The sequence below is a fragment of the Camponotus vicinus genome, unplaced genomic scaffold, assembly GCF_025532165.1.
Source record: "Camponotus vicinus isolate PSW18456_S1 unplaced genomic scaffold, iyCamVici1.0 SCAF_13, whole genome shotgun sequence".
In the NCBI taxonomy this organism is placed as follows: domain Eukaryota; kingdom Metazoa; phylum Arthropoda; class Insecta; order Hymenoptera; family Formicidae; genus Camponotus; species Camponotus vicinus.
This window is the reverse complement of record NW_028141949.1, coordinates 14,300,370-14,315,452: the sequence shown is the minus strand read 5'-3', so window position 1 is coordinate 14,315,452 and position 15,083 is coordinate 14,300,370. Positions and strand designations below refer to the sequence as shown.

The following is a 15,083-nucleotide window of genomic DNA, read 5'->3' as shown; positions in this document are numbered from 1 at the left end:
TAAGAGATTGCACGTCGAATAAAATGTTTGCATTCACATTTGATATAATTATTTTTTATTCTCATAGATGAACGATTACAATCTTATCCCATCATTTATCCCATCATTATATTTATCCTGTAAATCAGAAAAAATTTCCTTTCCTAATATACCAAATTTGCAATAAAATTCGGTAATATGAACGAATGCATTAATTTTTTTTTATTTTATATCCACATATAAATAAACACAATAATCCGCACATGCTCAATATTTTCATGCAGACTCTGTTCAAAATATTAAAAATTTCCTGCATATGTTGGATAACATATTTCAAAAAATGTGTTGAGAAACATGTAAAAAAGAGTTCTTAAATTTTTGCATTTATATAACCGAGATTTTACTTCTTGTATGATTGATTGATAATTTTTGTATAATCGAGAAACATTGCTTGATGTCGTTTTTGACATTGAGAAGAAATTGCAACGGGCAATGTCACAAGGCGACGAGAAGCTTGTCGGACTGAGCTAAGTGGCCGAACAAGAGGTAACTATCGAGGACAATGCTCCTTCTCAAGGATATCCACTCTTCGATAGAGTCGAGAGAGAGACAATCGCGAGATCGAGAATGCTAACTCACACATGCCAAATTTATTCATTGACGATCTTAAAAGAAAAAACAGGAAACATAATAAACGTCTCAAATATACGTCTCGAGATTTGCTAAGATTGCATTTATATTCATTTTGAAGGATATACGTGATATATATATTATGTCAAGCGTATAATAAAAAAACTTATATTTTGTTGTTTACGGAAAATATTTCCTTATTTTTTTCCCCATTTCTTTCCTTATGTTGTTCTCTCACTATTTCACATGTGCTACCTTAACGCGTGTGTAAGATGTTTCATTCTATTTTTTTCTTAAATGTAAAATGTCTTTATATTTCTTCTCATATAATATACAACATACACATATTTACTATATAATACGTATATATGTATATGTAATATATGACAGAAATATTTTTTATTGAAAGTAAAAACACACAAGCAAGGACCGGATATTTATCCGGCTACTTGATATACAGTAGTCAATAAGAGCACAATAATAAGGGGGTATTATGTACAAAAGATGTGAATATACCACCTAACATTAAATCTCAGGAATTTTGTAGATTATGATAGTTCAATAGCGACATTGGCGCCATCTGCTTATCTTGATAAAAATGACAAAAGTTCTCAGAATATGACAACAGATGGCGTGTATCGTGTTATTATCATATATATATAAATAGTAGAATGCGCTTATCCATATATTTTTTATGTAGAAAAAAAGAAAGTAGAGAGAGAGAGGGAAAGAGAGAATCTCATGGAGTAACCGTGTTTTTTAAGCGCATGCGAGCTGAAAGCTTCGTAGAGACCTTGTCAGAAATTGAGTTAAAAGTACATTATAAGAAATCAGCTGATTTTGACATTTATATTCCATTATATAGTTCTCACTATTATGCATTATGTTTCTTATTCTCTCGAGCATTGACTCACATAAGGGATGACCTTGTGTGAAAAACCTTCTGCAATCGACTTGATTTTTGGAGCAAAACAATGGATCCGAATGTAAACATTTGTTTACAATGTAATGCGAATTTCCTGAATATGATTTATGTTAGAGCCACTTCGATTTTCTCTTTTCCTGACATTAGATATTAAATGTGTGCGAAAATAATCCTTATAATCTGCAACATTTTTGTTATCAAAATAGAGTACTCACCTATTTTACCGTTGGGACTATACGGATCATAACTGCCTGTGCTCATGGGACTCGCGTATCCATTATTGCTAACTTGCTGTTGATGCGGGCTGGAGTGCGCTACAGGAGGCTCCGACAATTGCTGAGAGGCAGAGGTATAGACCACGTGCTGACTCTGCAGGGAGCTCTGCGGCGATTCCGGACTATTCGTCGCCAGCCAATCGTCCGGTCTAGTAGTCTTATTGCTATTGGCTATACCGGTGAAGAGGCTACTTCCGGTACTGATCGGTCCAGCAGCCAGGGCAGGCGACGTCGACGTTCCCGCCAGATGATCGGGTCTCTCGGCCTTAATCGTCAAGGATGCGGCGCTGCCGACGACGGAGGCGATTGCGGCAACGCTTGCAGCGGTGCCATTAGCGGTGTCGAGACTCGAATCGCCGCTGGTATCCATGCTGGAGGTTGTTGTCGTCGGTTCTGTCGTCGTCGTCGTCGTGGTTGATGGATTAATCGTTGCTTTTAACCTGGATGAGGCTGCCAGGATGACATCCCCCGTAACAATAACCTCCGACCCTTCATTATATCGCGCTGCTACCTTGCCACTTACTAGACTGGCCACCGTGATCGGAGATCTTACTTACTCCGTGATATCGAATGCTTCCTCTGGACAATGTTGGGCGTCTCTTTGTTGTTGCTTTTCAGTTTTTGAATTCGCTTAATTATGGTTTATCTTCTTCTTAGCGGCTTCTCAGTGATGAAACATATATCTTTCGATCAGAGTCTGTCGTATTGCAAATTCAATCCTTAATTCTTCCAATTAAAGAATGAGAAAAGTTCGTATCGATATATCGATCGTTGGAAAATCTTCAAAGGAAGAAATCAATGGTTTCATATCATATTTGATACTAAATTAATCAATCGATTTAAGAGATTGAGATTTATATTGATGAAAAAGTTAAGTAATCACAGCCTTTTTTTATCGCATATTGACGCGATAAAATGCGCGAAAGTTTGCTGTAACTTCATAGTTGAAGTCGTTGCCTGCTCGAGATACCTGCAACACAAGGAGACATTGATTTCTTAGTTGACATCGATACACTATTCAATAATTGTAATTACAATTATTTAAATATGATGCTTCCAAGTTTAAAAAAATTCTCGAAAAAAGATTACATCGCCTTTCATTAATAATTTTTACGGTTTTAATGAAAAACACAATTTTTTATATAATATTCTTAACAATTTTACATCATATTTTTTTACATTGAATTTAAAAATATAATTAGAATTTTTCTTTCATTTCTAATTTCTTGCAAAAAAAGAGAAAGAGAGAGAAATGATTTCAACATGCATATACATATGTAATATCTTTCTCTCTCTTTCTCATGTGTACATATGTATGTGTAGAATCGGTGAATATTTACTCCGAGTCATAACTTTGATATCACTGTCATCCAATGTCAAGATTAGGATGACTTTCTACAATAAATATTTACCAAAATTTGCTGATAATTTTAATTTTGCTTCTGTTTTTCAAAATTATCCCGTTTGTTACCATTAAGATTATTTTGAAGATTTTTTTACGCGTCTTTTTATAAAATTTTATTCTATTCTTTTCATATTTTTCCAATACTCAATTATAACTTAAACTTAACTTGCTCTTTGATATTGGGATACAACTAAACATACTTTGTTTTTCTTTTAATATTGCTTTACAAATAATTTTGAGATTGTCTCCTCATCGATTGATAAAAATCTTCGATAGCCCTTGAGAAAAACATTATGAATGAAACGAAAATAAAGAGGAATATACACAAAAAGAAAAAGGTTGAAGGAGAAAAGGTTGAAGAAGAAAGTTAAAAATGAAAGAGGAAAAAGAAGAATCAGAGAAACAGAAAAAGCAAGAGAAAGATTGCGAGACAAGGACAAGGACGACGAATAGAGGGTGAGAGGAAATAGGAGCTCAACGAGGGGGCTGGAGATACTGGGAAACGGGGCAGGAGAAGGGGGGGGGAGAGAAGAGGGAGAAGTCGAATATGAAAGAAAAAGGAACGACAAACAATTTAATTTGATTGAATTTGACAAGTTATATCCCGCTGAAATAATGGTGTATTAGTCGAATAATACTTGAAAACCATACAAGTTTCGCATTATCGATCGAGGTACCCGTTTCCCTCCATTCCTCCCCTCTCAGCTTCCCTCGCGACAGGATTCAGTGCGGAGGAGGAACCTAACCTTCGATGCTAACCCTGACCCACCCTATTGGTCGACATGGCAATCCGTTCCTTCCGTTTTACACTAATATTAACATCGATAACTTAAAACGCTATTTGAGATGCGTTCATTGACAGTTCTAGACTAGATATTTGGATACCAATAAATTAATTTAATTTAATAAATTAAATTTTGTACAATAGAGAACATATGTAATATGTTATATTATACATATATATTATATAATACATATATAATTATAATATAATTGTTATATAAATGTTATATAATATAATTGTGAATGATTTAAATAGATAACAACACGTCTCTCAAGCAAATGTAAGACAATTAAAACTGTTTTTAATAAATAAAATGAATTTAAAAGATATTTGCATTCGAGATATTTAAACTTGAAAATTGCTTGAATGTTAAAAAATATATTACAATTGAAAAATTATTAAAATTCGAGGGATTCCTTTGAGAATCCAATATTTTACTGTCTTTAAATTTTCGGAAATACGACCTCCACGACTTTTGTAAATTGCCCTAGATTATAATACAATTTCCGCGCGCTTATTCGTATATTCCCCGAGCAGAAACTGCGATCACGCGCAAGCGTGATATTTCTGGGCCATCCTATACATACGTCCACACATCTATAGATGGTCTTTTTCTCTCGTCTCACTCTCTCCTGGTAACTAGGGCATCGGATCGATTCTGCAACGGCGACACAGACGCCATCACCACTGACACTGCTAACGCCATCATTACAAACACTACTACCATCATCATCATCACTACTATCACCGTAATCAACAACGACACCACTAATATCATTATTATCATCGCATCATTATTACCGTCGATTAACATCACAACTTGACAGCATGAGATTGGCTGGAGTATCCTGATCCGATTTGCAAGGATATGAACGAATGAGGTTTAGATTCCTCTCGCTTGGAAGAATCGAATGGATTTTAAAGTGAAAGGGCACTTTTGACAGCGTGACCTTTTACACATGCAGCGTGGATGAATTTATTTCCAATCTTATTTAAATTAGATCGAGATCTATTAAATATCTCACTAAATTAAGACTCGCAATGAATTTGCGATAGAGAATCGCAGCAAAGATTCATGCCTCAAAAATACTTAATACGAATGTAATATTAAAATTTAAGAAACCTGATAATTTGTATCTATTTGTAAGTGTCTTTTGTACCATGTACGTAAAAATGAAAGCAGAAATAATTTTTTATATAGCCGAGAAAAAGATAGAAATAAATATTTAGAAAATAGGAAATGGATATTTAAAAAAAAGATATAAATAACATACATTAATTATATATTTTTAAAATTTTGTGTACATGTCACGAAGACTTTAAAGTTATCTAATCAACATAAAAGTTTAACGGCCACCTCAAGGACTTCTAAAAAAAGAAGTCTATCAAACCTTTGTGGCATTTAAAGTATTTATTTCCTCTCTTCCTCTCTCAGACATTGCCTGAAATTATCATTTTCTTCGTGAATATTTATACATGATTATATAAAAATGCTCGACTTCTATTTATAGCTTTTAATGCGAATATACATACATTTTAATGCAAATACACATTGTGTTATGCTTTTCAAAGTTGGAACGCTCGACGACGCAGCAACGTGGTATCATAGTATTGATACCACTAATTGATCTGAATGCAAAATTTGTGCTTAATCTTTACGAACGTATGCATATATTATTATCGCTACGAAAATTTTTACCATGAAGGGATTCTGCGATTTTTATGGACGACCCAAGAAAACCAACAATCTGCGAACGCGAGGATCTTGCCTGCAAATTTTACGTCCAAGTAAAATAACGCAAAAAGAAAACCGAGTGAATCTGACAGGAAAAAATCTGCACACATGTATACGAGTCTACGTAAAGCATCGGAGCTGCTAGCAAAGCGAAGGCGATTGTGCTCTAGTTGCAATGCGCATGCACTTTGCGTGCGAAAGTCAGCGAGCAACGACGTAACCATCACGGCTGACGCCGACGCCGACGCCGACGCCGACTCTGACGCTGACCCCGACGCCGACGCCGACACTGATGCTAATGTCGCCAGGGCGCAAGAGAGAAATCGATTTCCGCTCTATCGTAGATTCGCTTTTCAGCGAGACCATTGACTACGTTTAGAGATATACAAACAGTATTTATAAGCGAAAACAACCACCAATTATTTCCAATCGATTAGCGAATAATGTAACTTAGTGATTTAATTTAGCACATTTTCCTTCTTTAAATAGAAAGAAAAATATCTTATGGTAATCTTGTAATAAAATATTTACAATTTTTTATCGAAAATATATAATTGCAGTTATATAAATAGTTGCAATAAAAATAAATTATATATAAATTGCGACATCTCTCCTTTACAAGAAATAATGAAAGGAAAATTGGCTTTAATAAAAGTAAAATAATATATATTAATTTCTTTTTCTAATCTTTCATTAATTAAAAATAATCTTCAATTGCGCGTAGAAAGAAAACATTCATACAAGAATTGCTTCCTTATAATTTACACGAAAATAAAAAAAATATGTAAAAATATAAGTATAAAGAAATTTTAATAAGTTTAAAAAAATAATTATTTTCAAATACAAACAGAAAACATATGATTGAATGATTAGCAAATCTTGTTAAAATTTTACATAAAAATAAAATATTAGAAATAAAAAGAAAAAATATATAAAAATAAAAAAAATAATTTTAAGCTATTTATCAATAAAGTGTCCAGAGATATTAATAAAACTAGAATATTTAAACGAATTAAACAATGAATAATGATAAAATTGTTAAGGAAATACTAGATAAATAAAAATGAGAACATTTTACTGAAAAGTCTAAAGCTAATTGTGTACAAAATGGAATTACCAAATCAGCGAAATGAAGCGGAAGATTATAAGTCAGCATTTCTCAATTAGCACATTAGCCTTTGATCGCTTTGTGAATTGCAATCTGAGAGAGCGGATATGCAAAATTTATGTAAAATAAAAGTAAGTTTAAGTAAAATTAAACTATTTAAAAAATCCCATTTAAAATATAAAATTCAAAGATAAAAATTTAATGTATATTTCATAAATTGTACGAGAGTCACTCAATACAAATAATCGATAGAAATCTGTAATTAATATTTATCTATTAAATATGTACTGTTTTTCTATTTTATAATAAAAAAAAATATATATATATATATATTTATAAATCTTTTTTTTTTAAATTCAAAGTAGATATATTACATATAATATACAATATTATGACCTTGCATAGAACAATAAAAAATATTAATTCATGGAGTTTAAAAGCTTCCAAATCTAAGCTGCTATGCCTGTAGAAATAATAATTCAAGAACACATGCGTAAATTTCAAGATTTAAAAATTCCACGAAATATTGTTTTACAATACATAATGATAAAAATGTAAGGATTTCCTAGAGAATCCACAAGAGCCTGATAGAAATATAATATTTAAAAGTTCAAGAATGCAAAAATCTAAGGATCCAGAAAAAATTGCAAGTGTAAATATCTGTACGATACAGAATCTCCATTTAACGAGTAATAAGGATCAACAAATATTCAATCAAGATTAGAGAAGCATCTAGAAATCTGCGCTACAAGTTTGATCCCGTAGGAATGTAGTTGGCCATGAGTGGAAAGATGCACGAAGAAAAAAAGGCGAGAAAGAGTAAAGAGGAATAGTCTATGTTTCGCCGTTTTCCGTCGACTACGAGCAGCGAAAGTAAGAACCAGCGGTCATAATCGGCCTTGAACCTAGCAACAGGATCGATGATCTCATCCCCGAATGCGTCCTGACTAAATATGTTAACTTGGAGAAATTCGCGCATGAACGTCAGGTGTCATCGTGTGAGAAATTAGTCACTTCACTTCATTGATTATTTATCGATAACCATCACAATTAATTGCAATTAATTGTTATTCTATGCAGAAATTAACAAAAAATAATAATTATGTAAGAAAAGACCGTAAAGCAAAGAAATTCACGTGAACAGAACTGAACTAAAAATAAGAATATTCAAATGTAAAAGTAAGAATACTATTTTTTTTTTAAATATGAAAATCTGTAAAATTAAATTGCTATTAAAAGCTGATTTAAATAATTTAAAACTAAAGAGGATTAGAGGGAAATTCTGTGTTAAATAAAATTATGTGCATTTTTTGTAAATATTATATGTTAGCAAAAAATACATCCAAGTACGCGAAAAGAAAAATATCTATCATAAGTATAGTCGTAATATACGCTGTAAAAATTTTTTCCTTGGCAAATTTCTTAGATAGTGTAAAATTGTACTACAGTACAATGAAATGCTTTTAGCTTTCGCGACAGAGACGAGTATGTGCATTGTTGAAAGATGACAGCATTCGCCTCGCATCGCATCATGTTGCGTTGCACCGCAGCATTTATGAAAATCGGGATAAAAAAAGAATACATGGGATATTGGAAAAGATATATGTCTGAAATCATAATCATAAGGCTGTTTTTCGACAAAGGAAAAGGAAAACTTGATTTTTTTTTTTCATCGAAATAATATTGTTTCGCTCAAGTTAATATGCTTCCCTCTCTCTTTCTTTACCTTCACTCACATGTACAAAACAGATACTGTCTGTATACAAAATATCTGTTGACAATCATTTGCTACAATTTGTTATACCTAAGTGTTACCTTGTTGCATGTCGTAAATGTGTGTACATAGCTTAAGGTAAATGTGTGTGCATAGCTTAAGTTAAGTTAATATTTATCGATATTGTGTGTGTGTGTGTTAATGTCGTTGCACTTTAAAAACTAACGAAGCTGGGTCATAACATGCAATAAAAACAGCATTGTTGTGCTTGAATTTTAAAGTACATATATCAAATGTTGTGAAAAATAATTATTATTAGAGGCAAAAAATTGTTTCTTTTTCTAATAGAAAAAAATAATTGAAAAAAATGTATTTTATCATTTTTTTTAAATTTAATATTATTTTTTATATTTTCTTGTCAACGTAATAAAAAAAAACTAAAAGTTCTTATATATTTTAAAAATTAAAGTTTCCATATTTTTAATTTATTTTTTTCAAAAGTAATTTATTGAAATTTAATTCTGATTTGTTTTTAGAAAACTGATTTAAATAAAAATAGTAATTATATAATTGTATAGCCAATTGCGAATGTGAGCAATGTTTAAAATAGTGATGATTATTTAAATCTAAAAAGTTAAAAATAATGAAAATCAATTTGCAGTGATCAAAATATAAAGAAATATTAAATACCTGAGAAAAAAAATCTTGAAAAAAAAAACAAGGCTTGTTGTTTTTTGTTTTATTTATTCATGTCCAATTATTAGTAATATGTCATATTATGTCATTCAACAAATGCCTCAATTTTTTATCCTCACAATATCGATAATCATTTATCGAAGGAAAATGTAATAGAAAAGACTTCTCAATTCAATTTGGAGTCTTATACAATAGTTTTTGTTAACCTTCTACATACACGATAAGAGAAATTAATAGATTTGAGCAATAAAACTTAACGATTCAAAGATATAAAGTATAATACTCAATTGGACATAATAGACTAGTACCTCACTTACTTACTTTCAAAACTTTCTTAAAATCTAGCATATTACATCATAAATTCCAAACTTGGAGAACATTGGAGGAAATAAAGCAGAAATAAAGCTATCAAGAAAAGGCAATAATCATTCATTAGCAATGATGGGAAGTAAAATTTAATGCCATGAATACAAGACAGAAATGTGTGCGATAAAATTAACAAATTTATAGTGGTTATTTTGCAAAAGTCAAAGTTCAACAATCCGAAAGTTCACGTTAACTGGCTATACCAGAAAACAAAGTTGCTATTTCCAGCACATAAGAGGAACGAATCGCTCCAAGGATTCTTGCTTGTATAGCCTCGATCGATAACATGATCTTACCTGTTCCATCCACTCGCACTTTCGCGAAACGAAAGAGAAAGAGGGACCGGTTTTCCATATCGGCCATAACGGATGTGAATGTGGACAACTTGGCCGTGCTAAGTGTATGCCAGCAGGTTGGCTTTCTAACTTGCAATGTAACCATTGTATCTTAATATTTATTGGGATCCGCATAATATGTCTAACTTTTGTATACAGATAAAAAGGATTGCATATAAATGGCTAATATTTGTATCAAATGATAGAGTTATATATATGAATAAAAAATATATCAACATGTGTATGTGTGTGTGTTTGTAATCAGAATTTAAACGTTTCGGGTAAAATCGCTTCTTTAACTTTATTAATATATTATACAAAAAAAAAAATAATTTTTGCGCTGGCAATTTTTATAATACTGATTATGGGAGAAAAACTATAATAGTTTTATATAGATTAGTTGAGTCGAGTTGAAACAAAACGCTATACAGAGTGTATGTTGCCGACAATATAGCTACGAGGATATTGATTTTCAGATATAAATAGTCTGTAGTATCTATTATTCAAAATGCTCTCAACCTTGTTGGGTTGATAGTACTAGCCCGTGATGCTCAACAAGCGATTCTTCTAAAGAATTTAAATATAATATAAAGAGAGAGGAAGAGAGAGAAAATATTTAAAATTTAACAATTCCAGAATTTTAGAAGGGTGATTATCGTTTTAGAAAAAAGGTAATCGTGTGTTTATAAAAAAATTTAGAATATATATTGATAGAATAATACTCTCTCTCTAATAATCTAAATTTAAGAATATAAATTTTTTAAATTTTCTAAAGATAAAGATTTGAAATTTTCTAAAAATAAAAAAATGAGATTTTGAAATAATGCTGGCAAAAATAACTAGCAATGAGTGAATTACGCTTAAATAAAGATTTTAGAATAATTAAAAAAAGAATAAGAAAATATCTAATTAGAGAAATGAAAAGGAGAAAGAGACACGAAAGTTAAAGAGAAAAGACAGAGAGAGATAAATTAACGATAAAAAGAATTAATCCACTAAAAAAAATTTTCAAAATTCTTTATAATAATTTCTGGATGTCTTTTGGATAAAAAAAATTCACAATATATAATTCTGCGTTTATTATAAATTCAATTTAGAGTAGAAATATACTTTTAATTTGTTTATTTTTGAAATTACATACAATAAAACTTTATTAATTTTGATTTTTGAAAAAATATAAAAGGGAAATTCTTGGAAAGCAAAAATTATTCGGACACTATCCAATTGCTGTGGATTTGCATAAACGAAATTGCGTATACGATACTGTAATCTGTGCCTGTTATTATATAATTTGTCTATTATAACATAAAGGTGACACGTTATTAATGTGAAAGTACGCGTGTATCGAGGCATCAAAATTAATAAAGATAAGTTTAGAAGATTTCTATAACATCTCTAATATTTTTAAATATCATGTGTTTTAGAAAAATATTGTTTGCACCCATTTGTCCTTATTATTATTTTTATATGAACTACAGATTTACACTTAAACCAATATACATCTATTAGTTTTCTCATATAGAGAATTTTTTTTAAATATTATTTATAAAAGGAACTATTTTAATATCAATATAAATTTATTAAATCCAAATATATTAAAAATTTTGACAACATATGTGAAATATACATGTATCTAATCTATATGCTGGGGTGCTTGACTAGACGAGTAAATGACATTATTGATGATACATGCAGTCTGGCAGGAAAAGAATCACATGAGGCAGAAGGGTGGGAGAGAAAGCAAGTATAGCCAACTATCTAGGTCAGAAAACAAGTGTCGCAACTTGTCGAATATGCTGTTGGTACGAATAAACGAATAACGCGCTTTTACGTTTACGTCTTCAGCGAAACTATCAAGCTACTACATGATCCAAACTATTAAGCTATTCATGTTTCTCTCTCTCTGTCTCTCTCTCTCTCATTATAATTATACATATCTAATACAATATTAAATTTAAAATTTAAAAAAAGAAGCATACACATAATCAAAAAAGATAATATTCTTTAAAAAATTATAAAAAATAATGGAAAATAAAACCTAGCAATTGTTTTATAAAATATACGATATATAGAATACGTTTTGAAGATTAAAATGCATAAATTGCAAGTGATGTGAATCGTAAATATATCGCCAAAATGACTTTAAAGTGTACTTAATGTCTGTCCAGCATAAAAAGCTTCAAACATATTACATGTAATATCGTATAATTATATTGTTCTATCTTTTGCATTTTTGACAATGCGACTTTTTGTCTTTATTCTTCCATTATTTGTAAAAATAAAAATACGTATAAGTTTTCCTAATTCTATGTTGGCGTAATGAATATCAAATAATGGAAATGTACAAACACACATAAAATTTACGTTCAGTTAAGTTTGAGTCAGTTTTAGTCGAGAATAGATATGTCGAAAATAAGTCAACTGCACAGTTTCTAAATAATTTTGTATTTTCCATTTGTAGTAAGAATCCTAAAAGTAAATAATGTCCAAGAATGTTTTATAAATATCTCTCTCATACTTTATATAATAAAAATTGTAAAGATACAAGATACATTTCCTTGTGACGAATAAAAAACTGCTCTTTTAAAATTATTAATAAATAAATTAGTATACAATTATAATACATCAATTGCTCAAATCAATTATTTTTATATAAATAGGCAAGAGATGTATTTAATAATTACATAAAAACAGAAGAATTTATCAATTGTTAAATCCTTATAGCTTAACAATATAGAATATCTGATTTCCTGCGTATTATTTTTAAACTCTTTATCTAATTTGGCATCGTTATTTACTTAGTCAGAATGATAAGATATCGATAACTTTTAAATTATAATGAATTTGAAAACGAAGAAAAAATTTTTCACGAATTTAATATCAAGGAAGCTAAATAATAAAATGCTATTTATACAATTAGAGAAAAATTGCATTTATATTCATATCAAATTATATCAAAGTAAATAATACAATATTTAAAAAGATACCGATGTTGACTTTCGCTTCTGTTATAGTTCTACTCGTGTCGACTGATACTTTTCTTCATATTCGATACGAAAGATAATGCTATTTGTCGTACTAGTTCAAACGATGAGTTAGTCCAGCTTCGTGGAAATCATTTGAAATGCAAGCAATGTGCTCACGCACGCGCCCAAAGAAAAGAACGCGATGAAATAGTCACGTAAACGTCGGACAATGACTCCACATTGTCCTCGCGCCAAACAATTCTCGTGGATCCGTTATTTCTGACAGATAACTTGGGTTTTTTTTTTTTTATTTCATATTAGTAAATAGTTTCGTATTTGAAAGTAAAATATAAATAATATCAAATAGAGAATGAATATGAAACGAATTAAAAATTGACTTGTTTCATCATATATATATGAGTCATATATATGAATCTCAGATAGACAAGAATTATTCAGATAATATTTTTTCTTTCAAATCAAAATAAAGAATAATATCGAATATCTTTGAAAAAAAATTCCATTGATTACAATTGAGTATTTTGTATATATGTATACATTGTGTTGTATATGATGTGTGTGTGTGTGTGTATACATATGTATATATGTACGTATTTATGTAAAATGTATGTAAAATTCCAGAGCTAGAAAAGAATTTAATATTCTAAGCCTAAAAAAAACTTACATAAAATCTGCCTTTGTAAAGTGGCATTTTAAATTTAAAAATACTAAGTTTTATCAAGAATTTGCAATTACTGATATTATAAGTTTGCGAAATAATTCCATTGTAACGAAAAAAAACGTAGTATTTGATCTTAAGTAAATATCCAATAGATTTCTATTTTCCTTTTAAAAATAATATATTTTACAAAAAAATCATAAAATATATTGATATCTCGATATATCAAAGTCAGCGGAATTTTCAACAATTTCTAAATTTTTAGTATTTTTAATACGTTATTTTAAAGTTGTATTTTAAGCAAATAATAAAATATTAGAGATATAAATGTATAAATCAGGAATATATCATGTATATAGGTATATTACATCTCGATATACATATATATATTGTCACCTAGTAAGTTGTATCGAATCAGTGTGCTTATAAAAATCATTTTTTTGTATTTTCATTCATCTTTCCCGTTTCACTTGTACTTCTCTTCAATCGTTATTGTTATTTTTCTTATTATTTTTATCACTTTTTTGTTTTGCTTTTATATATTGTCATAGTTAATTAATATATTAATATTTAAAAAATATTAATATATTATTTTTTAAATAATTGTACGATTATTATTATTATTATTATTATTATTATTAATACTATTATTATTATTATTAATGTTATTATTGTACAGTATTATTATAAATGTATTTGTATATAAGTGTTTTATCCTTTTCTCTATTTCTCTCTCTCTCCCTCTTTCTTTCTCGTTACCCTTGTTTCTATTATTACGACGCTTCGCTTCGCTCAGTTGCTTTTTATCGCGCGATCGATGGCGAGTCGCTGCTCTTCGACAGGGTCTGGACTCTCAGGGAAGGTCACAAGTCGTTATCATCAACTCGAGTTTCTCCGCTTAGTAGTTATATTGCCCTGATTTGCATTCCCCTTCTCCACCTCTGGTGACGAGAGAGAATGCGTAACTTTCCCTACCATGTGTAATCGAAAACGTACAATAAATTTGTCAGTTTCCGCAGAAAATGCATTGTTAAAAATCAAATATATTATCAAAAATGTTATCAAAAATATTTTGTCAGATTTTTTATATGTATAAATTAAATAAATAATAAGCTTTTGCAATAGATAGACTTCTCTATTCTAAGTTATGATGAAGAGAAATTGAACATTATCTTTATTTAAAAATTTTCAATCTTCACTCCTATTCTAGTTCATGTGTAAATATTGCCCGCGCAATATTGAGCTATAAAAGAATTGAAAAACAAAAGTAAATAATCTGATACATGATCATATCACCTGAGATAAAATATGAATAGTAGCAGAATATAAGAAGAAAATTTGAATTTAGCGAAAAATATCCCAGTTTTAGAACAAAGAAATATGATTATAATCTTTTTATCTTTAAAGCTTAATTTATATGAACAATTTTTCGGTTATTTATTATCAAAATCTATTGACATTTTAATATCTTTTCTAAAAAAAAATC

At 29.7% G+C, this 15,083-nt stretch overlaps 1 protein-coding gene across 3 annotated transcripts in view; it reads right to left on the bottom strand.

Annotated features, from left to right (window-relative positions):
• Ecr (ecdysone receptor) overlaps positions 1-15,083 on the bottom strand; it is a 56,852-nt gene that overhangs the window by 31,563 nt on the left and 10,206 nt on the right. For all 3 annotated transcript variants that reach the window (XM_083086726.1, XM_083086725.1, XM_083086724.1), the window contains exon 3: positions 1,750-2,779. In XM_083086726.1, coding sequence (XP_082942852.1) covers positions 1,750-2,179 — 430 coding nt within the window. In that variant the 5' untranslated portion in view covers positions 2,180-2,779. The remainder of the gene's footprint in view (positions 1-1,749; positions 2,780-15,083) is intronic.